This window comes from Apium graveolens, chromosome 4 (assembly GCF_009905375.1).
Source record: "Apium graveolens cultivar Ventura chromosome 4, ASM990537v1, whole genome shotgun sequence".
In the NCBI taxonomy this organism is placed as follows: domain Eukaryota; kingdom Viridiplantae; phylum Streptophyta; class Magnoliopsida; order Apiales; family Apiaceae; genus Apium; species Apium graveolens.
Window position 1 is genome coordinate 125171796 of NC_133650.1, and position 26470 is coordinate 125198265.

A 26470-nucleotide genomic window follows, 5' to 3' on the forward strand; every position below is an offset into this window, starting at 1 on the left:
ATCTAATCTTTTCCAATAACTCTGGCTGCATTGAGATCTCAAAAAGCTTTTCAGTTTCGGTTCCGGTTACCTTTACTTTTATTTCCATTCTCTCAAAATCCCTTATCAATTCTTCAGAAGTCGTTATCATTCTGAGTCTTTCCTTTCTATTAAGGGCGTCAGCCACCACATTGGCTTTCCCCGGATGATAGAGAATCTCACAATCATAGTCCTTGATTAGTTCTAACCATCTCCTCTGGCGCATGTTGAGCTCTTTCTGCGTAAATATGTACTTGAGGCTCTTATGGTCTGTGAAAATCTCGCACTTCTCTCTATACAAGTAGTGCCTCCAAATTTTTAAGGCAAATACTATTGCCGCGAGCTCAAGGTCATGAGTAGGATATCTAATCTCGTATTCCTTTAGTTGTCTTGACGCATACGCAATCACTTTACCATGCTGCATAAGCACACACCCTAATCCTTTGTGCGACGCGTCACTATATATCACAAAATCTCCTTTTCCGCCCGGCAATGCCAACACCGGGGCCGTTACCAACCTTTTCTTTAATTCCTGAAAACTGTTCTCACATTTCTCCGTCCATTCAAACTTCTCTGTCTTACGAGTAAGTCGTGTCAAAGGGGCTGCGATCTTCGCAAAGTCCTGTACAAATCTACGATAGTAGCCAGCCAATCCTATGAAACTCCTTACCTCTGTGGGTGTGGTTGGCCTTTCCCAATTTGAGACCGCCTCTATCTTAGAGGGGTCGACCAATACTCCTTCTTTATTGATCACATGTCCTAAAAACTGTACTTCGTTCCGCCAGAATTCGCACTTCGAGAATTTGGCAAATAATTGTTCCTCTCTGAGTATTCCTAGAGCTATCCTCAAATGCTCTGCATGTTCTGCCTCAGTCCTGGAGTAGATCAAAATATCATCGATAAAAACTATCACACACCTGTCCAAGTACTTCTTAAATACTCTATTCATTAAATCCATGAAAGCCGCTGGGGCGTTGGTTAATCCAAAGGACATTACCAAGAACTCATAATGCCCATACCTGGTACGGAACGCTGTCTTGGAAATATCTTCGGGTTTAATCTTTAGTTGGTGATATCCAGTTCTCAGGTCGATCTTGGAAAAATAAACAGCATCCTTTAGCTGGTCAAACAGATCGTCTATTCTAGGTAATGGGTACCTGTTCTTTATGGTTAGCTTGTTCAACTCTCGATAGTCGATGCACAGCCTCATGCTCCCATCTTTCTTCTTAACAAATAAAACTGGTGCTCCCCACGGAGACACACTGGGTCTTATCATACCCTTATCCAAGAGTTCCTGCAATTGGATAGCTAATTCCTTCATTTCTAACGGGGCTAACCGGTAAGGTGCTTTTAAAACTGGCGCCGTCCCGGGAGCCAATTCAATAGCAAATTCAATTACTCTATCGGGTGGTAATCCCGGAAGGTCTTGTGGGAATACGTCTTCAAATTCGTTGACTACTGGAATATCTTGTAAGTTGGGCACCTCCTTCTGCGTGTCCACCATATAGGCTAGGTAGGCCTCATTTCCTTTTCGTAGCATCCTTCTGGCCTGGGCCATAGTCAAAAATTTATGCGTCTGCCTCTTTCCTCTAAATATAACTTCTTTCTTTCCTGGGATATTTAACTTAACTTTCTTCCCTTTACAGTCTATCTGAGCATCATTGCTAGATAGCCAGTCCATTCCCAAAATTACATCAAATTCCCCTAATTTAAAAGGGATCAGATCAACACTAAAAGATTGTTCCCCTATGCCTATCTCACAGGCTGGGTGAATCTGGTTAACAGAAATAATTTCATGATTGGCTATTTCTACTTGTAAGGGTTCTATCAAGGGTTCAGCCTTAAGTCTTAATTACGCGCAAAGTCCCTTGATATAAAAGATTTAGTTGCTCCCGAATCAAATAAAACATTTGCACTGACTGAATTTAGAGAAAGGGTACCTGCTATCACATCTGAATCTTTCATAGCATCCTGGACTGTCATGTTGAAAGTCCTTGCAGTAGGTGGCTTATTGGAGGCAGCCCTGCTGGCTCCTGAAGCTGCTGGTTTGTTCATTGGGCATTCCCTCTTCCAATGACCCGGGCGTCCACACTGATGACAATTGGTGGTTGGAATGACAGCAGGGGCTGACGAAGGGCATTTGTGAGAATAGTGGCCCACTTGCCCACACTTAAAGCAGGTTACTGGCTTTCCCTTACATTCCCCAGAATGCATTCTTCCACAAGTGTTACAGGTTGGCAATGGGGGTCGAGACTGGTTGGAATAGGACATTCTTGACTTCTGGCCGCTCTGGCTCACATTCATGCTCATTGGCCGCTTAAACCCAGTGTTCCTTCCCGGTAGGGACACTGCTCCTCGATTAAATCTAGTTGGGAAGCTCCTTCCTGCGGAACCTCCACCCATGCTCATACTTTTCCTCTTTATTCCCTTCTTCTCCCTTTTCTTCTGCATCTGTTCACTTCCGGCTTCTACAATCGTTACCTTTTGCACCAGAGTGGCATAGTCCGTAAGCTCAAGGATTGCCACCCTATTCTGAATCCACGGTTTCAGTCCCTGCTGAAACCTCCTAGCTTTCTTTTCCTCGGTGCTCACAAATTCCGGCACAAACCTTGATAACTCAGTAAATTTCGCTTCGTACTCTGCTACAGATAAATTATTCTGCTTTAGCTCCAAGAACTTGAGCTCCATCTGGTTTTCCATAAACCTCGGAAAATACTTTCCCAGAAATAACTGACTGAACCTCTCCCAGGTTATGATAGCATCTGTCTCCATGTTTTTCTTGGCCTCCCACTAGTAGTTAGCCTCTCCTTTCAGAAGGTAGGTAGCAAATACAGTCTTCTGTGCCTCATCGATACTCAGAATCTCAAAGGATTTCTCCATTTCCTTTAACCATGCCCTTGCCTCAACTGGGTCGGCTGATCCGTGGAACTCAGGGGGCTTAAGGGATTTAAAAGCCCTGAAAGAGTTTGCCACAACATTGTTATTTCCTTGAGGGGGTGGGTTGGGTTGACGTTCCAAGTTCTGCCTTAGGAGTTGCATGAACTGGCCCATGGGATCCATGCCTGGGTTTGGTACTGGTTGCTCAACCTCAGTTTCTCCTTCTTCAGCCTCTATCTCAAATCCCTCAACATCATATGTTTCCTCTTCCTCTTCATACAGGGAGTCATCCTGTTCCACATAATCCTCATCTTCCTCTTCACTGTGTTCCTGGTTTCTATTGTCCTGATTATGGCTTCCCTGGTCCTCAGATCCAGGGTTCGCCCTAGTTCCAATCTTTCTTGGCGGCATGATTCTGATAAAAAAAATTATTGGGAATTTCAACGTTAGGTCACAATCATATACAACATTGTGACTTGCACAGCTCTTATAATGGGGAGAACGTATATCACAATTCTAATATTTTATGACAGTTCTAATAAGAAGTGCAGTAATAATAATGATAAGAACTGTGATCTCGTCACTAAGGAACTGAACTGAAAGGAAACAAATATATACATAATGTGAGAAATACATAGTTTGATCTGGTCAAAAGTACAACAGTGCTACAGCCATCTGTCCCAAAAGTGATACACAAGAGTCTATCTGTCTAGTCAGAAAAAGGGATGCTATATACAAGTCAACTATCCCGGAAAATTGGCTCTTACTAAGGCCTCGGCTAACTAGACAACTAGATTATCCCATCGTCAGTCCTGAATCATACACTGGAGCGGGTCAGCTCTCATACCCTTTCCATCGCACGACAGAAGATATAGTCGGCCTGCCGCCTGGAGATCCTACCATGCCTGTCCCCCTGGAGCGATCTGAGCCTCACTCGGGACGTGAGCTCTATCCCCGTAAGCTCCCTCCTCAAGGATCGGGGTATAGAAGCCCTAGTCTCATAAGCTCGGGTACGCCTACCCGCCCTCTCCGCATCCAACTCCCTCCTGGCCTCATCCAGTCGGGCCTCAGCAACAGCCACTCGGGTCCTCAGTACATCCTGAACATAGCCGTGGGCTAACGAAGACTGCCTGTGGGCAGGGTCAAGAGGTGGTGAATCTGGAGCCGCTGGGGGTGCCTCTTCGGTCTGCCTAGGCTCGGAAGTATGGGTCTCTGAGCTGTTATCATAGGGGATCCAAGATAGTGGTGGAGGGGTAGGAGCTCTGACCACCGGAAGTGTGGGTAAAGGGGTACCAGCATACACTACCATAGGTCTGACACGCTCCTCAGCTACTGGGACCTCATCCGGGTCCTCCTCATCTGGAATAGCAATGACCTCTGTCTCTGACTCTTCTGAGGGGTCCTCCTCATCCTCCTCCATCTCAGGCTCCTCCTGATCCTCAACATCTAGCAGTGCCTCATCATGCTCACGCTCGAACATCTCAGGGTCCTCTATCTCAGGCGCCTACATATTAAATGAGCTAAGTTACTATCATGATACTTATAAGGGTTCCCGCAAGGGTTTTAATTGTCAGCACTACTTTAAGTAGTCCGACCATGAACTTGGAAAGAGTTCTTATTATCTTTGTGAGTTTGTTATTATATCGTCGCATCATCTCTGAGGTTTATAACGCTTAGCTCTGATACCACTTCTGTAACACCCCCAGATCCGGGGTCAGGGATCTGGGTCGTCACGGTCTTTCTTTCCACAATATCACTTCACTTAATTAATAAATAACCTTATGCTGTGACCCCACACTAACACACACCACAACCCGTTATAGTCTCAGAGATGAAATTGAAATAAGTACAAGTCCTTGAATCCACAATTAAAAGTTATTACAACCCAAAATGATTACTTGATAAATTTACAGTTAATTGCCATTATCTGCCACAAGTTATAATTATACATAATTTGATTCTCAAAAGTAGAATGCCTGATCTACCAATAGATCTACCTCTGCATCTATAGCAGCTACAACATCAACGGGAAGACGCGGGACGCTTCCCACGCGCTTGCGCTGGGTCTGCAGGAGTCTGGCCATCTTTCCTAACTGTTGTTGTGTGATGAAGAAATAAAGCAAGAGTGAGCCTTACAGCTCGCAAGATAATATATAGCGATAACAATAATACAAGTATCTAAATGGATACTTACTAGAATCTTTTATCATGTGTAAGATAATTACTTACTAGATATAAGTTTTAAAAGAAGATGAAGTTACCAATTACTTCACTATACTTATACCATTTTTAGAAATCTACTTGAACTACTACTGTTCAAAGTATAATAAGATTCACGAGGTCATCCCATAGATGAGACCACAAATAAAACTTGAAAATATTTGATCTTTGAAATATTTTGAAAAGAAATGAAGTTACGAGATACTTCATTCAATGGATACACCAATAAAACTGTTTGACCCTGTCAATGCTTCGGCAACCACCCATTAGTAGCCTTTCGATCGAAATGCTACGGGTAGTGTTGCAGAATTATCCAAATGGATTATGAACTCATTACGGGAGTTTGCCGCGCCAGGAAGACCACTTACGATGATCAGTCGTAGTAGTACAACCCCACCATTTTCTACATGTAGAGGAGAACCTGTCGGATTTACTTGTCAACCGAACACTGAACTCCTAAGGAATGGACCGCCTTAGCGGAACTTCCAGGCCATTTGGGCCAATATAATAAGGCTGGGCCGGCGCCACTCGACTACTTACGCCACTCCTAGTTCAGATGAAATCCATGACTCTGAAACGTAAAGCTCGTTCCCCCTTTCCCCAAGTAGAAACTTGTTGATACGGCTCCACCAAGAAGTCGTATCTAGTTGGAAAGGAGAACTCACCGATATTTCCCAGGCGATGCCTGTTAATGGATTAACTTGTTCCAAGAATTTTACTTCCCGAGTGTTGGGTAAGTAATCAATTCATTTATCAAAACAACAACCTTGTTGCGAATATAAAACACACCACAGAGCCGGATCCCTCAGGTTTTGAGCGAGTATTTAAATCCCCTTCGAAAGGAGAATCTTAAATATAAAAATGAGTTTTGGGATGCGCTCTAACTTTTTTTAAAATCATTTTGAAGACTCGCAAAACATTTTTAAGAATGTTTGGAGTGATGCTGATTTAACAAAATAAATCAGTCCCAATATATTAGAAAATATCTGAATATTATTATTTAAATAATATTCCCATAAAGAATAATCTTTATAAAAATAATTGAAGTAGAAGTTTTAAAACTTATACTTGAAATGAATATTAAATAACCAAAGATATACCTATACGAAAGTACTATCTTTATTTGAATAATCAAAAGTGAGTTTGATTATCGACACCTTATTCTTTAATAAAATAAAGAATATATCTCAGCAAATAATCGGAGTCATAGATCCTCAAATGAATATTCAAATAATATTCAATAAATAAAATAAGCTGAGTCATAAGCCCTCGAATGAATATTCGAAATAATATTCAATAATAAAATAAAAGACTCATAAGTCCTCGGATGAATATTCGAAATAATATTCAATAATAAAATAAAATAAAGGAGTCATAAGTCCTCGGATGAATATTCGAAATAATATTCAGTAATAAAATAAAGTTATCGAATAAAACTTATTCGATTAATAGTTTTGAAAACTATAACCATATATATATATATAAATATATATATATAAAATCTACTCGGGATCCTCGACTCCCGGTTTTAGAAAATGTTTTCACCTTTGGGTCCCTATACTAAGGGTATATATAAATTACTGCTATTCTCTAGCATAGGTATTATCAACTGAACCAACAGATATATATGGCAAGAATACGAAACAGGCATGCATATATATACCATATCAGCATGCTTCAATATATCGTAACATTTGCTAATTAACCAACATGCATCTATCGCAAGATAATGCATATACATATATACATCACAACAACAGTATAACGGGTAGAAAACTTGCCTGAGCGACTGGGGGTGATAAAAGGCTCGGGACGAGTCTGGTAACCTATAAACAACAAGTAAGTTGGAATTAAACCAAAGTCACTTGTAAATCTATACTTTAACTAACTTAGACTCTAACGCTTGTTTTGCGCTTACTGATTCTCTTAAATCACTCGAGTACCCTCGGCTCCACCATTTTTAATAAATTAACCATTACGAGTTTTAAGGCGATTCATTCGCGAGTGTCTTACCAACTGCCTAACACTCTTACCATAATTGTTTCATGCATTAATTAACCCTTTGTGGTCTTTAACCTATGTTTCAAAGTAAGGCGAGGGGAAAAGTTTCGTTCACGAAACGCCGTTACTTGAAACGGTCGTTTCTCCTAAACCGTGCATCGGAATCGAACGAACTACATATCAAAACGAAGCTCGTAACATGAGCTATCTAAACATGGCAATGGTCATAATCTAGCAGGGAGTTCTCGGGTCCAAATGTTATGAACAAAAGCAGTCTAAAGTAAATCGGACATTACGACGGCTATATTTACGCGATTTCCCAAATTCAAACCAATTCAAACAACCACAATTTCAACTCCAATTCACAACCCAATCAAACCTCCATCTAAACTACATTACAACAGCCCCAACTCAACTCATTGTAATCAATTTACTTAACCCCAAAACTTGTATTTAAACTATACTACATTCTTTAACCAACTCTTAAGATTTCAACAAATCAACCACCACCATTCCAACCCAAACTCTTAAACAAACAAGTTTCAAGCTACTCTATCACCATAATAATCAAAATCATCTTATTATACATAGGAATCTAGGGTTTGGAGATGATATACCTTCCTTGAAGTGGTAGGAGTAGCTAGGAAGCCTTAAGAAGCTTTGAGAAGTCTTAGGGATGCTTGGATCTTAAAGGAAAACAAGAAAAATACAAGTTAAAAACTTTGAAATCACTATTCATTATCTTCTTCATTGATTTATTGAAGAAGATTGAGAAATAATTGAAGGCTTAAACTCATGATATAGCCATAACTATGCATAAGCATGATTAGGGAATTATCTTACCAATTTAGGAAGCCTTGATCTTGAGTTTTGAATTTTCTTGCCTTTGAAATAGTAAAAAGCCGAGAGCAAACTTTTGTTGAAGAGAAAGAAATGATTTTGTGTTTTGATGAAAATGATTTGTTTGGCTTGGTTGATTTGGTTTTGTTTTTGTTTTAGTTAATTACCTATTTAACCTTGGACTTTGTGTGGTTCTCATTCAACCACACCTCCTTCCTTCCCATGTCATGCTTATGTCAAGTTATGATGTCATCTTCCCCTCTTTGTCCTCTTCTCATTGGTTGGGTGACATCATCTTCTCTTATCTCTTTGATTAACTTCCTAATTGTTTGCCTAATGACCGCTGATCTGTTATACGGTTCGCTTAACTTTTGTTTTCGTTTATCGTTTGAGGGATCATACCCGGAATCTTATTACTTAGGTTCCCTTAACCTTTCTCAATATATTATATTCCTTTTATGATCCTCTCTTATAATCCTTTAATTTAAATCATTTTTATCCTGTTACCTTATACTCAATTCTTTCCGTATCTAGTGGATTTCCAGGAAAAATTAAAGTGTTCGGTATTGGATTCTAACGATCTTTACATACACTTATATACCATGTAGAGTACTAATAAAATCTCAGAATATCCATAACAGAACCCCTACATAGTGTGGCATGAAAAGTTTTCTCATTCAGCTAAAACACTATTCATAAGGGTTACAAAAAGTTGAAAATTTTGGGGGTTATTACACTTATGAGGAGGACTGTGATTATTTTTAGAATATATATATAGTATCATAAGACACGAGGTAAAATATATAATCAAGATTAATCAAGGAATAAGATTGCGAAGTTCTCCGTAACTGAGGGATAGCCAGTGTGGTGGTCGACCCTGTAAGTAAGAGAAGGGACTTGAGATGCAAAAAAAAAATCAGGACAACTGGTAAGAAGAGTTGAAAGGGATGAAGTTGAAATTATGATAACAGAAAAGTAACTAGTAGAATTAATGGAAAGCAAGAGTCTATCAAGATTGACAAAGAAGCGAAGGTTATGACAAAAAGGAATAACGAGGAGTGGAAACTTATCTTGTAACAGGAAGAATTAATGTCATATTGAAACTTAAGAGAATATTGACCATGATTAAATAAGAAAAAGAACGCTGGTAGGTGAGCAAGAGAATACTCAACACGCCAGAGGATTAAGGTAGAAGATAGAAGAATTAGTGGACAAAATGAAACCAGCAAAGATTTTAATAAGTGCAAGGATTTATTTCGGTAACTTTGGAGTAAGGATTACCAAGGACCCAGTCGGTCCATGGTACTATTTGGGGTTATAATTTATAGGTTAAATAAGCCTGCTTATTATCGTATCATAAACGCGAGATCTTCCCTTGACAATTTGTTATGAAGACGAAAGAAACGATTAGCGACAAGGAACCCCAATAGTGTTTGTACCAAATAAGAACCCAAGGTTGATTCCATAATTGGATTAATTATTAGTTATTTTGTGGATAAGATCGAGCTTGCACTGCTTAAGGAACACGGATCGACAGGTAGAGTGAGGAAAACTATCGCCAACAGGAAGTTTTGTGTAGTGCACTTATTATGCAAGCATAAGAAAGAGACACCGATACCCTGACGATGGGACGCAGTGGAAAGTTGAAGAAAGTGAGGTAAAAGCACAATGGAGGACGAAGAAGGTCATCCAAACCCTTAGAAGCGACTGATGGCAACTCCCAATGCATGTGAATACATCCAAGATGCTAGAGAGGACACGAAATACGACAATAATAAAGACGCGTCATATTAAGCATAGTATGTTGGAATAGTTTGACGCAGGTCGACCAACAGTGGAAACTAATTCAAAGGTCATCGAATGTTCAATATTCTAAAGCACATCGATCAGTACATGCAAGATGGTGTTTCCTTCAAAACGGTAACGAGACCATGAGGTGTTTTACATGTCTATAAGAAGAGGTGTTAAATCTGACGCTAAGTGTGTGATAAAAGACAAGTGCATTGAAATATGATCAGATTTTGGTATATAGATCAATCGACAGAGAGTGTATATCCGAATAGGTAAAAAACTAAGAAACGAAGCATTAAGCGCGAGTAACAGTGTTGTAGAGGAACCAAAGGGTGAAAGAACCATTCAAGCAATAAAGGACGAGCTAATAGTCCGTGCTATAGATTTTAGAGGAAGTTGGAATGACTAGCTTGAGTTATTAAAGTTAGGGACGATAACGAATTTCATGCAAACATGAGAATATATCTTTACGAAGCATTGTACGGGAGAAGGAGTTGTTCTTTCTTGTGTTAAAAAAAATTAGGTTGGCAAACGAAGAATACTTGGACCAAGTTGATTCAACAAATCAAAGGAACTAGAGATCTTATCAAGCTAGGCTTGTCGGTGGCATCCCAAGATAGACAAAAAGAAAAATGCTGAGAATACGAAGTAGGAGACCTAGTATTGTGGAAGGTGGTTCCCTAGCAGGGAGTGATGAGAGTTGGAAGAATAGGAAAGCTCATTCTAAGGATTGTTAGATCGTTTGAGATCTTAAGAAGAATAGAGAACCTGACTTACGAGTTAGCACTAACCCAAACCCTTGACAAGTTCATAACTAATTCCATGTGTCTGTGATAAGGAATTAAAACAGCGACTTCAGACATATGATCGAATTTGAGCAGATAAACTTCAGCCAGACTTAATTTATGAGGAACAACTGATATATATCATAGATCGCAAGAAGCAAATGCTCCAAGGCCAAGTGGTCGAGTGCATGAGAGTTTATTGAAAAGATTGATATATTAAAGAGTCGACATGGGAGCTAGAAAGCACATGCAAGAAAAGTACCCCCATCTATTTTTGGACTGATTCCGGGACGGAATCCTTTTAAGGGGGGAGGCTGTAAGAACCCTAAATTTTGTAATATTTTAAAACTTCAGTGAATAATAATTGGATGTGATTATGCAAGAATTTTGAGTTCCCCATAAATGAATAGTGGAATCTTGAGAATCCGAGAACGTATTCTGGTTTAACGAGCAAAATAAGTGAATGCAAAAGCCGTCGAAATTTGAAGATTTTCACCCATACTACGTATTTTAGAATTCGTAAAGAATGGTATAGAACCGGGAATACTACGTTAAATAAACATCTCATCAAGATGTTATTAAGTTCAAGAGAAAGGAATGGAAGTGATTAAAGGATTATAGACGATAAACGAAATCCTTGCGAAACGAAACGTTCTACGGGAAAACTATCGGAATAAAATGACAAGTGCATGAACGATAATTAAATGAGGAAGTAATTGGAAGCCATGCAAGTTGGCCATGCATAATCCTACACCCAACTAGTAGTTAGAAGTGTAACTAGTAGTTAGTCAATCAAATTAGAATAATGTTGTGAATAGTAAAGGGGGAGACAAGGAGTACATGCACCATACCTCCATATTTCTCTCATTCAACACACAATCACAAGCCATACTTCTATTATTTCTTTGTCCAAGTGCAGCTCTTATACATATATCCACATATGTATACTTATAACCTAACACACTTTCAAGAGCCAAGCAAAAGAAAGCCATTCTCTCCATCCTTCTCCATTTCCGAATTTCCAAGAACCCCCAAGAAATAAAAATTCATAACTTAAGATCTACCCACTCAAATATCATGAAATTTTAACCGTAGATTCTCCATATCATAGTTAAGCTTCATACCAAATTTCAGACTCAAATAATTGTTTTTCAATTTTATAAAAATGTTTGAAGGAGATGCTGAATAGTAACTCCGAATTTTACTAACTCGTTTTCTTGATTTCTCTTGTTAGTCTAAGGCTTGTTAGGGATATATCAATCTTCTAAAAGGTTAATACACTCCTCCTAGGTGTTCTAAGGATCGAAGAAGGTATAACTCTTCACCCTTAAAGATTTTATGGTTGGATTTTAAGGATTATTGTTATATGATTTCAAGATTTAAGAGATTGTGAATGCTTAAGGTTTATATGTTTAAATCTTGTTAAGTTTTAAAGATTATGAGATGTGGTTCTTGGATGTTATACTAGATGATGTAAAGAATGAGTAGATGAGTGAATCTTGAAGATTATATGTGTTGATGTTGGTTACAAGTAGTGGAAATGGCAAGATCTTGTTGTGGTTGTTAAGTAGTGGACTTGTTGCACATGTTCTGGTTTGTGCAGAGAATTCGGCCATAAAATAATCTGTAAAGTGTGAACCACTACACATGAAAATCTAGATATTGCTTTGTAGTTTTGGTACATATAAAGAACTTCGCGAGACGATTTACGGTTTAGGAGTTATGGCCGATTTAGTGAAAAGCATTTCTGTGAGAACACAGTTACGGATTGTGGAGTTGTGTGATAATTTTGGAACCCTAAAAATTATAATTTGACTATGGAAAAATCATGGTAACTGGATATTACAGTAATAAAGAAGACCAAAAAGAATTTCATTAAAATATTAATTTTCCAATTTTATAAAAATGTTGGAACCAAAGTCGCACGGTAATGCTACACGACGCGTAGCCACTGCCTAGCTACTGCCCTGTTTTGATTAAATCTGGAAAATTTGTTTTCTAAAAAGGACAGAGTTTGTTTTTGATTAAAAATTAGAAGTTATCTAGATCGTTCACGCAAAGACGGCGTGTCGATTGATTTAACGGTTTGTGTGTTATGAGCGTTTTAGTAAAACTAGCGCGAATAGTAGAACTCCATAGTCGACCGAACTTTGGAAATGTTTTCACCTATTTAAATTCATATTTTCAAATTGAAACTTTTGTAATAATTATTAAAAAAACACTCAAGAAGTCCTTGAGGTGGTTTCGCATTTAAATCTTAATTTTTTCGATTTATTAAAAATGCTAGCGTGCAAGTCGCGTAATAGTAATTCAGTGAAAAGTCAACTATGGAAGTACTACTTTGACCGCCCATTTTGGCGAAGTTAATAATATAATTTGGAGATGATCAAAACACGAGAGTTGTTAAGGATTGTAAGAAGAACACATAGGTGTGTCGAACGAGATTTTAAATGGACAGTAACGAGGTGTGAGATGTCGTAAGTTAAATGAACCCGAGAGAGTGAAGATCGGGTAGAGTGAGTCTACTTAGAATAAGTCGATCATTGGTTAACCCGACTGACCGAGGTTATATTATGTCTTGGTAGAGGTTCCAGGACCGAGAGGGATACATCAAGGTAGAGCTTGGACATCAGGCAAGTTTACGAAACCCTATCACAAATTATCCATGCTATATACACTGTTGTGATATTGATGCCATAATTTACAGTTTGAAAATATATGTTTGTCTGTGATATCAATACATTCAAATTATGTGATTGTTTACGAAAACAAATTTCATTTTATACGAGTATGAGAAATTGAAACGTAATTTTATTATAATACAAGATAGTGGGAGTCAGAGATATTTTAAATCGATTTTATTCCGGAACGAGCCGGACGCGGAAGATTTCTATTTCAATAAACAAAGTACTTTCGCGTAACATACATATTAAGCGAACGATTGAGATTTGATTTATAACTATAAGAGATAATCGAATATTCCCTCAAGGGATATCCTATTTGATTATTTATTTATAAGTAATACCTAAAGAGTTACTAAAATATCCGGAAAGTACTTAAAGAGATATTGAAAAGTTTTTAAATCAATTCACTCTGTCTAAAATGCATGTAACCATTCAAAGGAAAATTATAAGATGTCAAATCTTGTCTTAAGTATTTAATTAAGATTTTTATCAATTCATTGAACCTTATTGAGAAACATTTTGTACTTAAGGTTTTGTCAATTCATTGAACCCTTCTTAAAAATATTATGAGACCGTAAATATTTAATATTCCGTATCTCTAAAAATCATTTAAAAATAGACATAGTTCCCAAGGATACTTTCTAAATTATTCAAAATTTCTCGGAAGAGATCAATCATTTGAAACTTATCAAAATCTTAGGGAACTTAGTCTAGAAGCATAAGGGATTTGCTTCCTCGCTCAATAAAAAACAAGTGAACAATATATGTAAAACTTTACTACGGTTAAGGGTTTGAAAATGAATTTAAATTCAAAACTCCGACAACTCCCAAGGATCAATTGAATTAAAAGTGATGAATAAATTATCTTATTTAAAGGTCAACTCTGAACGATCTATTCCTTCGATAAAGGATTTTGTGTAAATAATATAATTGTTTTGGGACTGGAATGTGGCCTGCCCGGCACGGAGAGGTATCGGGTAGTGACCAAGCGCGGAGTGGCGTAGTATACAGTTATATGGTCTCTGTGACCATTGACTTTCGGACTCACGGAAATGGGCAACCACCGTGTAGTGTCTTGATAAGCCCAAAGACGGCTAGGTTTGTATTCTTTCTACTAGTAGAGAAAAATTCGTACTCGGCTGATCACCGGTACGTGGTTTATTCCAGTATAGTCCCTTTCTTCCATTTTGGAAAATTGTTGTGCAATCTACAACAGAAGGCCGATAAGGCTGAGTTTTAAATCATGAGATACATGATGTGAATATCAAATCCAGTTTATAATTCTGGTTCGAGTAAAATCTTGAAGTTTGAAAAAGAGATGGATACAAGTATAAAGTGGATATAATGTTACAGTTGATTTTGAGAATATTACAAGTTTGACAAGCATATATGTTTTCAGAAATCTTTGAAAAATATGAAGTACATTTATTTATATATATATATATATGTATGTATACATATAAATATATATATACCTTGCTGAGCCATAGTGCTCACTCTTGCTTTTATATATTATATCACAACAGATAGCCAGTATGTTGGAGAGAAGGCAATTGCGTGGAGAATACGTAGATTGCCCACAAACTCTTTGCAGGTTTGCTCAGGTGGACCAGAGTATGCAGATAGGATGTTGTTCGAGTTAGAAATATTCATAACTTCATGTAGAGGTTATGAGTAATAGTGTGAGATCCTGGAAAGTGTATTTGATGTGTAATAATATATGTTATTGGTTATGTATTGTTTCTAAGATTATAACTTATATGTGTGAAGGATTGGGGTCTATGATGTGGTTTTGTTGGATCATGGGGATTAACACATGTGACAAAGGATTGGATGGATATGTGACGACCCAGATTCCCAACCCGAATTTGGGGGTGTTACAGCTCTAATAGGGACATGAGGACCTCTTTTAATGCAATCCACATAAGCTTCATCTTGAGAAAGAAGATGTAGGTGCATCTTCACCTTCCAGTAGTGATAGTTGTCTTTATCCAGAAATGGGATTTTAACTCTAACATCATTTTTGTTCATCTTGTTGATTGTTGTGATCTTTACACTCTTTGTACTTCAGGAACTTGCTCTAATACCAATTGTTATTCCCTAATCAATACAACAAGAATTACAGAAGGGGGGTTGAATGTAATTCTAGCTTCTTTTTAAGATTTTAAAAATGTTCTAACTCAATATATATAACAATGTTTGATTTGCAGTAATGCGGAATGAAAGAACAATAGAAATCAAAATACTAAGTAATAAAATACAAGCTTTAAAACTTTCTGGTGGATTTGAAAGTATCCACCAGATATATATATATATATATATATATATATATATATATATATATTAGATTGAGAACTCTGTGATGCTTTGAATAGCACACAGCTGCTTTACAAGTTGAACAAACAAAACTACAGAGAAATTCTTACAGAATACAGCTTGATATGTTTCTCTGAAAATAAGCTTGCTTAGTTAAATGTTCTACTTGCTACACTTGGTTTATATATCACCAAGTTACATGACAGTAAGACAAGCTAATAAAACAAAACTATATCTACTCAAACTCCATGTTACTTCATTACTCTATTCCAGCATCTTTGAATATCTTCATATTTGCATGGAAATGGTAATGCTTCTTTGTTCTCGAAATCCTGCTTAATAGGCTGCCACATTCCTTTTGCAAACACCCGACGCATGTGACTATGTTGTCACTATCAATAGCTATTTTGAATATGATCATCCGTCGCGATTATGTTGAACATCCGTAGGGAATATGTTGATCATCCGTCGGGAGCCTTGTAGATCATCCGTCAGGAGTCTATTTGTCACTTGACTCTATTTCACTTATACAGAATTACAAGACATCTCATATTTACAATTAGACAACCTATTCTGCATATCAATCTAGTAGTCAACATAACTTAGAGATCCCTACAAAATCTACTAGACTAAAATATATTGTTTGCAGAAATGTGGTACATTACTTATTTGTTACATTAGCTACACTCTCGATGGATGTCAAATTAACATCCGTCGGGACTATAAAGTTCAACTGTCAGGACTATATTAGATCATCCGTCGAGAGCTACAAAGTTCACTAAGTTAAATTTATGAAGGTGTTTTGTTTAACTAATCATCAAGTTCACAACATATTCCTAACAGGTTCGGTCCATCCCCGGCCCTAAGGGTCTATTCCATCCCTGGCTCTTATCGTAACCATCCCATCCGTAGAGTATTTTGATGAAAACCAATTTTGGTTAAAATATCATGATTCGGGGTTTGCAAATAACCCAGAACAATATGTATTTGCTCAAGAGATCACAATTCATAATAAAAGAACAAGAACAAGAGATACTTGCATAATCAAGATTTATTGCAGCGCAATATACAACATTTTACTATTCTGAATTTAGAATAGGGAAGAAATGCGTGCCTCAGTTGATCCGCTTTCTAACTTTCCATCACCATTCTATGTTCATCTCTATTCTGTATTCACTAGTCTCATTTACCACATATAATCAAGCTTTACTTTTAATCTCTTTATTTGAACTTCAATGCCTTGAATTATGTGTATCACATATTTTATATAACATATAACTCATAAGGTACGTATCACATATTTCATATAACATATTAATCAGTTCGTCAAAACATTCGGTTTGATGCGTTTAAAATTGAAATCGAGTCGAAATACGACTTTTCGATAGTTACGCGACTCAGAAACGTTTGCAAAATCAAGAGACCTTTTGAAACGAAAGATTTTATGTCTCGAAAATATTTTTAATAGAAGCGGAATATTTTTCTGAGTCTAGACGTGTTCGTTTCGTATTAAACGGACGAACGGTCTATTTATTACGAATAAAATAATAATAATTCAATTAATATTAATATTAATTTAATTTTGATTAAATTTATATCATTTTTAAAATTTCAAAATAATTTTTAAATTATTATTTGGCTTAATTATAAATAGTTACATTTTATTTAACTATTTGTAGATAAAATTAATTAATTAAATGAGTTAATCAATTAATTAAATCCATAAATATTTAATTTAAATAAATTATAAATAATTAAATCAAATCTAGATTTTTGAAAATAATAAGGAAAATAAATTTGGATTTAAAAATTAATTTTTAGAATTTTTATTAAAATAATTAACTCAATTAATTTTGAATTTAAAAATTAACTAAATTAACTAAATTAATTAACTAAATAATTATTTAAAATAATTAACTAAATAATTATTTAAAATAATTAACTAAATTAATTTTGAATTTAAAAATTAATTTTTAGAATTTTTATTAAAATAAATCCCCAAAAACAATATATAAAATTAGGTTTTGCGGAATATCAGATCAAAATGACAAAACCGGGTCAAGTCCCAGGTTGTGAAAAAAATAACTGGGTTTGAACTCCGGTGATCCCCGGTGATCCCCTGAGCGAATTCCGGTCATCACCGGCGAAGTCAGGTCGACTTTAACGAAGGCCAAACCACACGATTTGAACTGATTTTTGATTCAAATCGATTCTACACTCCTTCAGCAACACAGTCATCGTCAAAACAATCCAGGACGAATCGAGTTCGTCGTTTTCCAGCTACATAGCCATTGAAACCGGCAAACTCATAACAAATCCGGCGAGTTATCGAACTCAGCCGTTTTCAAATCAAACTCAACAATCTTCTTCATATCAAAATAACGCTCTCAACCCGTACAATTGATTAACAACATCAATATCATCTAATAATTAACATATTAATCAAAAAATCAAATTAAAAAAATGAACAAAATAAAAAAAAACAAAAACTTGATTTACTCGATTTAGCAATCGTTTGATATAATTAAATGGATGATTCGATTGTAAATCACATCAAGAAGTTATCCCAATCATCAAAATCAATCAATAATCCTGAGATCAAAAACCCTCAAATTCGAACATAAATCCTAAAATCAAAATTTAAAGTCCACTAACATGAGGTACCTTTTGATGATATAATCAAATTGTACTCTTCAAGAGTTTCACACGAGTACAAACATCAAAGGTTTTGTTTTCCAGATCACCTCAAATCATGCTTTGATTCTCAAGAACACATAAACCCTAACCTTAGAAATTTTAGAGAATTTTCTGAATTTTTATTATATTTTTCTGATTTTTATATACTTAAATAATAATTCAAATCTATTTATACTTATAAAATAATATCCCAAAATTATTTAGGGCCTAATTATATCATTTAATAAAAAGTATTAGCCCAAAATTAATAAATAACATGGAATAATTTTTAGTCCAATAAATACAAAAATTATGTCAAAATTTTCCAAAAATTACGAATAATCCGAATATGCAAGAATACTGAATATTTAACAGTCCCACAATTTTGTATAAATAAAAATACAAATTTTGTGGGCTTTGACGTCCCGGTAGGGGCCCGGTAAAATCATTTTTCACAAAACGAAACATTTTCTAAATTAAATAGATGTTCCGAAAATCAATATAGTTATTACCGTATTACGCGAAATAAGGCCAAACGCCCTACACGCAATAACAACTATTAAAATTGATTCCCGATAACATATTACTCAATACAAACACATTTAACATGTAATAAAATATCCGAGAAATATCCAAAACCATACTATATATACTCAGCACGGAATAGATAATATCTTATGATCAATCATAATTTATAATATCATAATTCACATAACACTCATTTAATATAACACAAAACAGTCGTAATTTCTCGGTTCTTATATTTATCAAAAAATAAGGCACGCTGATTTACAAAGTAAAGGAGTTTGAATTTTTTTAACATATTATATTTAGAGCAGGTATTCAAATTTATAAAACAGAGAGCTTCAAATTATATTTTAAAAATATGATTTTTAAAATTATTATTCTAATCATATCCAATATATAATATATAATAAGTTGAATATAAACGATAGTTTCAAAATATTATCAAAGGTCGGGGTTCGATACCCGATATCCGCAACTTCAATTCTAAATATATTAAATAATAAAAAATTAAATTTTAAATAATGTAAATAATATATTAATATATAACAAACAACATTTTGTAAGTAATATTTATATTATTAAGTTCAGAAATTAAAATAAATTTAATATTTAAATAATATTAAATTAATAAACTTACACTACAGAGGTAAAGCACGGGGTAAAATGACTTTTCCCCTCTGTTTATACCGGAGGCTAGAGGGTACGTAAAGCATAGTTAGATCATGCATGTCATGTTAAATAATTAGAGTCTCTGGGAAGTAACAAGGGTTGTCGTAAAACCCTTGTAAAAGTAGTATTTTAAAAGTTGAAACTCGTTTGAACTCGGTGACCAGCCTATCTAGTTATGATTGCTTGGATTAATTGGAAAGTACTCAAATAAAAAATTGGATACATTAAAATCTAAATGTTATAAATTAAATTAATAATGTGTAGATGTAGGTATTATGTAATAAATCACATACAACTTTAAAACTAGAATAACTGAATTAAGATTATTGTCTTATATAACAAAAAAAAATCATTAATTTTAATTCATACTCAAGACATTCGAATAAGATGAATTCATAATTAAATAGATGAAAATCGTTAATTATGTTTATAATTGAACAAATATATAGACTATTAATAAGATTAATGTGTGAATTTGAAAAACACCTAAATAATACTATGATTATATTTGTTAAGTCTTAACCCATTTTTCCCATTTTTTTGTTTTTTGACCTCAAATCCAAATTAGTCGAACTTATCACTAGATCTTAAAGTGTATAGTTAAGAACTAATAAATATAATATTAAAATGTGAATACGATTGTTAGAAAATTTTAATTTGAATACTAAAAAAGTTATATTTTAATGATTTAAATCAATATAATTATAAAAAATTTGTATAAAGTTTTTTTTTATAATTTCAAGATAATATCAGTTAAATATTAATTATTAAACTATCAGTAACTTAAAAATTATTTGACAAATATTCAGTGGACTATTGAAATTAGAAAAATCTCAAATATTATAGTGAGGGGCCAAACCAAAAGATTATTTTTCTTTTTAAAATTATAAAAATTATGAATTAACTTAATTAAAATATTTATAAAAAGAAACCCTGCATTGCAAGTAAAAATGCACAAAAAAATCTAATTCCGAAAAATCCGTCCGATCTGATTCGGAAAAAATCCGATAAAAACCCGGTCCAGTCTGATCCGGCCGCGGACCTTAATGGGCCACATATTTTTTGTAAAAATTTGGTCGGCCCGATCTGGTAAAAGTCCGGATTTAAGTCTGATCTAGATTTAGACCCGATCCGGACACCCGATTTGAATAAAAATCTGGCTCGGCCCGATCGGGCCCATTAAAAGCTCAGATTTTATGTTGATTTTTAATAAATATTTGAATAGAACATTGAAAAAATTATACCTTATCCAAATTTATTTTATAATTGGATATAATTTCGAATAAAAACCCTAAATTTCTAATAAACTATTTAGAGAATTAATAGTTACACATCTTTTTTTACTTATATGTGAACACCTTAAGTTAATATTAAGATCGAATTACCGAGATGTAAATTTAAAATTCTAAATTATTATATGATATAATATGAATAATTTATTCTAAATTCTAATTAATAGTGTGTACTTATAAATAAATGTCTAAACTTACAAATACAATCCAAAAAAAAATCTACGAAAATCGTATATTATTACTTAAAAAATAAAAAAATAATAATATTAAAATTATTTTAAAAAATCCGGCGACCCTACCCGGCCCGATCCGCGGGCCAAATTATTTTAAACGAAATCATTCCCGGCCTAATTTAAAAAAAAAAAAACCGGCGCGACCTGATTGAAAAAATCTAAATTTTGTAAAATTCGACCCGAATCCGGCCAGATCTAATTTTTGTGCCTCTGTGCTTGCAAGGGAGCTAGTATATTATAACAATCGTATATGATGTACGGGATCAATAGCATATGTATAAAAAAGACCCTAAGGGTATTTGTTAGCAATGTCTATGTTGCACAAACGGGGTAAGAGGAAAGTGAAAAAAGCATGCATGCGCACCTAGAATATGAAGAACGGGGGTGGGTACAAAGTTGATCAGAGAGAGTTGATAAATGTAGTAAAACTAGATTAGGAAGAGGGGGTTAACGAGAAAAGCATGTATGGATCAATGTGGAGGGAGTATGGCATGGAAAAGATGAAAAAGGTTTTGTATAAATGGCAGAGATTGGAGAGCGATTAGGAGGCAAAGAATATATATGTAATGTATGATGGGAGTGGGTTTGATGATGATGATCATGCACGCCGGCAGCTTTTGTATATAAATCTCTCAATTTCTCTCCTCTCTTCTTCTCATCTTTTCTAGCTAGTTTTTCAATTTTCATTATCATCATTTATCTCTCTCCCCCCAAGTCCCATTTGTCACGCCTGCTCCCACTCAACTACTACTATTATTGTTATTCCACTCCCATCAAAAGCTACTCCACTATCTCTGTTCCAATATTATACAAGCGTCATAGTTTTATAGATGTTTTTACTTTCTTTATCTTTAATATAATTTCTTCATTAAAAAATTTCATCGCAATCATAATATACTCAGCCCCCTCGTTAAGATTTATTAACAAGAAAAAATTAATCGAGTTTTAATTATACATGATTTTGGGGAGGGGCTTATCAGTTTATAAGCTAATTCTCTTGATATATAGTTTATTGTTCCGATTACCAATTTTCAACAAAATATCTATGTCGAAAGAGAGCGTACAAGAATAATTGAAACTCTTTTTAGCATTTTTTTGCTAGGTAAACACGTTAACATATCCTAGTTGTCTTTGGTGATACATTCTTAAATATAATAAAAGTTGGAAACGGCTGCTATTACCTATTGGCGTAAAATTTTATTAAAATCAAGTTAAAGTTTATAATACAGATATGATTAGGCCTATCAAAATTATCAAAGTATAAAAATAAAATCGATTTGGAGTATACACAATTAATGAAACACGTGTTTTAAATCCAACATGTGAAAATCAACAATATAAGTATATTTATCATCGATCTATTCCGGATCGAACAAACCTGATTTTTGATAATATGACAATTTTAGAGATATAATAAGAATGTAAAATTTTATTACAATTTATAATACATGTTTGAAATTATATAGAAAATGAATATAAGTTTAATACGGAAAATATTCTTAATATATATAATAATAATGATAATAATAATAATATAAATATATATTTTAACATTTGACAAGATTCAAACAATATTGAATATTGTGTAAATAAGAAATACGAGATAATAATAATAATAATAATAATAATAATAATAATAATAATAATAATATAAATATATTCAATATTCAACATTTGATATGAACAATATTTATATCACATATCAAGAATAGTTTGCATGCAGTATATATACAGAAGTTAGACATGATTATACATGTAACTACTAATTAAACTTAGAATAATTCAGATGAAAGTGGGTTCCTAAGCTTTATCCAAGGCCACGTCAGTTTGAACCTAGTTTAAACTAAAAGACCAATCCCAGTCAAATGTAATAAAACTTTATCTTTAATTTTGTAAAAAAGACGACCAAATAGAATAACTAGGTTCCGTAGGATAGAAACCACTCCATTCCACCCCATCATTCCATTTACTCTCCCATCGATTACACCAAAAGCAAACCCACATACATTTACCCAATATTATTCCCCCTCTCTCTCTCTCTAATGATCATGTTTAGCTTGGGGGAAACCTAGCTAAATTCCATCTTCAAGATCTCGATTCAATCATTTTCTTCATTCACTCCTTTAGCTACAAATTACTCCTTAACGTACCCGTTCATATATATACAATACAGCAACACATCAAACAGTTGTTTATTTTTGATGTGGGGCTTTAACTTGAGATTAAATGGATACTTTGTTTAGACTTGTTAGTAGTACTCTCCAATCTGATCAACAATCCTTCAATTCAAGCCGAACTTCAAGCAGCTCTAGATCTATTTCTCATCAAAATCCACCTCATTACCAACTTGACGAAGAATGCTTCAACGTTTTCATGGATGAAGAAGACTTGTCTTCATCTTCTTCTAAGCATAATATTAATAATAATACCTACTTTCCACCTACCTATTTACAGAACCAATATCAGCTACCGCTTTCGAATACCCCGACTCCGACTACTACCAACACGAGCACTCCACCTCATCAATATCAACATCATCAAAGCAGCGGCGGTGCCGGTTTCGAAACATCTTCGGCTGATCATTACTCCTACTCGTCTGCTCATGACCTAACCCTAGAATTCGGTTCTTTAGTTTCGGGTGGCAAGTGGTCATCCGATATTCTACTTGAAGCTGCACGTGCAATTGCCGAAAAGAATAGCACGCGCCTCCAGCAGCTCATTTGGATGCTCAATGAATTGAGCTCACCTTACGGTGACACCGATCAAAAGCTTGCTTCTTATTTCCTTCAAGCCTTATTTAGCCGCATGACTGATTCGGGCGAGAGATCTTACCGTACTCTTGTCTCCACTTCCGAGAAGAATTGCTCGTTTGAGACTACTCGTAAAACTGTACTCAAATTTCAAGAAGTAAGCCCGTGGACAACTTTCGGACATGTTGCTTGCAATGGTGCTATTATGGAAGCTTTTGAAGGTGAGGCTAAATTACATATTATTGATTTCAGTAACACTTATTGTACTCAATGGCCTACTTTGCTCGAAGCCCTAGCTACCCGCACAGATGAAACACCGCATCTCCGCCTCACTACTGTCGTGGCTAGTAAATCTAGTGGACCGGGCACGGCGGCTGTTCATAAGGTAATGAGAGAGATTGGTAATCGAATGGAGAAATTTGCTAGACTTATGGGCGTGCCTTTTAATTTTAATATTATTCATCACACGGGAGATTTATCCGAACTTAATTTAGCTGAATTGGATATTAAGGAGGATGAAGCTATTGCGGTTAATTGTGTAGGCGCGTTACATTCTGTTACGGCTGTTAATAATCGCCGCGACTATTTGATTTCGATGTTTAGGAGATTGCAGCCGAGGATTATTACTGTTGTTGAAGAGGAAGCTGATCTTGATGTAGGCGTTGACGGGTTTGACTTTTTAAGAGGTTTCCAAGAATGTCTGAGGTGGTTTAGGGTTTATTTCGAGTCGTTGGACGATTGTTTTTCCAAGACAAGTAATGAGAGATTAATGTTGGAGAGGGCAGCTGGACGCGCTGTGGTTGACTTGGTTGCTTGTCAGCCGTCCGAATCAATCGAGCGGCGAGAGACGGCCACGCGCTGGTCTCATAGGCTGCATGCAGCTGGATATACCGGTGCTTCATTTAGCGATGAAGTGTGTGATGATGTACGCGCGCTTTTGAGGAGGTATAAAGAGGGATGGTCAATGGCACCGTGCTCGGATGCCGGAATATTCTTGTTATGGAAGGATCAGCCGGTAGTTTGGGCTAGTGCATGGAAACCTTGATCGTTACATGGCGGTGTTGATCGGTAGGCTAAAATGGTGTTGGTTGGCACGTGCGTGGTTTTAAGGGCACGTGCATGCCCGATATAGGGGGTAATATTGTGGGGTTTATGAATTGGAAGGAGGTTAAATCTGAAAAAAAGAAAAAGAAAAAAAGAGAGGAGATGATCAGGGGTCATTGCTTTTGTTTGATCAAAATAGAAACCAAGTAATATATTCTTGACCAGTAACAATTTGAGTTTTAAATTTCTTCTAAATTTTGTTTGTTATTATTTTTAATTTAGTACGGAAGAAGAACAAATGTTTTTGCAATCAATCAGTTAGTATGTTTACCGATGACTGATCGTTATGAATTTCTAGTATATACTAAACTCTCTAACTGTAGTACTTTTCTCAGGTAAATCTGGTGGTCACATCAAAATTTGATGTGATTTATCTTTGCATCACTGTTTATCTATATTTCCATTTGAATACATTTTATTTCAAATGCACCTACTAAAATCGAACCAATTTTTTTGTTAAGATAGGTTAGTTCAAGAGGTTGATTGTTTTTTTTTTTGTTAATATTTTTAGATTAGATGGAGCAGGAGTTGGTATTAGGTGAGTTAAGGGTGATATCAGAAGGTTTAGCAATAACAACCATTTATTTCACAAATAAAATGTGTTTTTTAACTTTGATTAATTGGGAGGCATGGATTAAATATTTTTGAAATGTTCAAGTAAGAATATGAGAGGAGAACGGGACCATAGAATCTTTGGACGGCCATTGCCCATTGGGTTGGGTGGTGTTTGGAGAATCTTTGGTATAAAAAGGGTGGTTATTTTTAGTTACTAGTGGGACTGTGGGTGCAATGAAAGAGTGCCTAGCACGCGGTCTATATCTCTACATATGGTCCTCTTTCTTTCATATACTCATTTTGAGGGTTTGTACTTGAGCTCCAAATAATGAAATTGTCCGTGAACAAAATTTATAATAGGCTCGTTTAAGTAAATTCGGCTTAATTTGTTTTTTTAAATAAATCGATCATAAATATAAAACAAACTTGAATAATTAAACGAGTTGAGCCGGGTTTTTATATGTTCGGCTTAGAGATTCACAAAAAGTCCGGGCCCGAAAATCTGGCCCGACTCGATCCGGTCAAAACCCGGTCAGGCCCGGCCCGGTCCCGGCCCGGGCTTCGGGCCTCGACGAGCCCTATATTTTTAGGCAAAACCCGGCCCGGTTAAAAACCCGAAAAAACCCGGTTATAATCTGATTATTCAAATATATTTTCTTATATATTTATAAATTCACATTTACTATAAATATAAATAATACTTTAAACACGTATATATTTACATATTTGTGATCATTAATATTATTTATAAACTTCGTTGCATAAATATTGAAAGAAGATATAATAAGTATATTATATATATTTGGATATCAATTTTATCATAACAATGATAAAATATATTATTCTATAAATATGTTTATTTTTTGCCGAACTTAAATGTTTTTAACGAAATAATTTTTTCATAAAGTATTTCATGTAAACTAATATATTTTTACGATGATCTAGTTGCTAACATATATATTCTTCGGAATCTCTAATGATACTTGATACGATTTAAACCTAGAAAAAAGCTCGGCCCGATCCGATCCGGCCTGAAAAAAAACCCGATTAGGCCCGACTCGAGGGCCCAAACGGGCTCTGGCATTTTTGGAAAGCCCGGCCCGGTCAAAGTCAAAGCCCGAAAAGCCCGAC

The 26470-nt window shown here is 35.2% G+C and overlaps 1 protein-coding gene across 1 annotated transcript; it reads left to right on the forward strand.

Moving 5' to 3' along the window:
• Nucleotides 1-22670: 22670 nt before the first annotated feature.
• LOC141719513 (protein SHORT-ROOT) lies at nt 22671-25058 on the forward strand. Its single transcript, XM_074521892.1, has one exon. The coding sequence runs from the start codon at nt 23157-23159 to the stop codon at nt 24723-24725; it is 1569 nt and encodes a 522-aa protein (XP_074377993.1). The 5' UTR covers nt 22671-23156; the 3' UTR covers nt 24726-25058.
• Nucleotides 25059-26470: the final 1412 nt, after the last annotated feature.

What these genes read in the sequence shown, in the direction of transcription:
- LOC141719513 (XM_074521892.1), top strand. Translation starts at nt 23,157, where the DNA reads ATGGATACTTTGTTTAGACTTGTTAGTAGTACTCTCCAATCTGATCAA.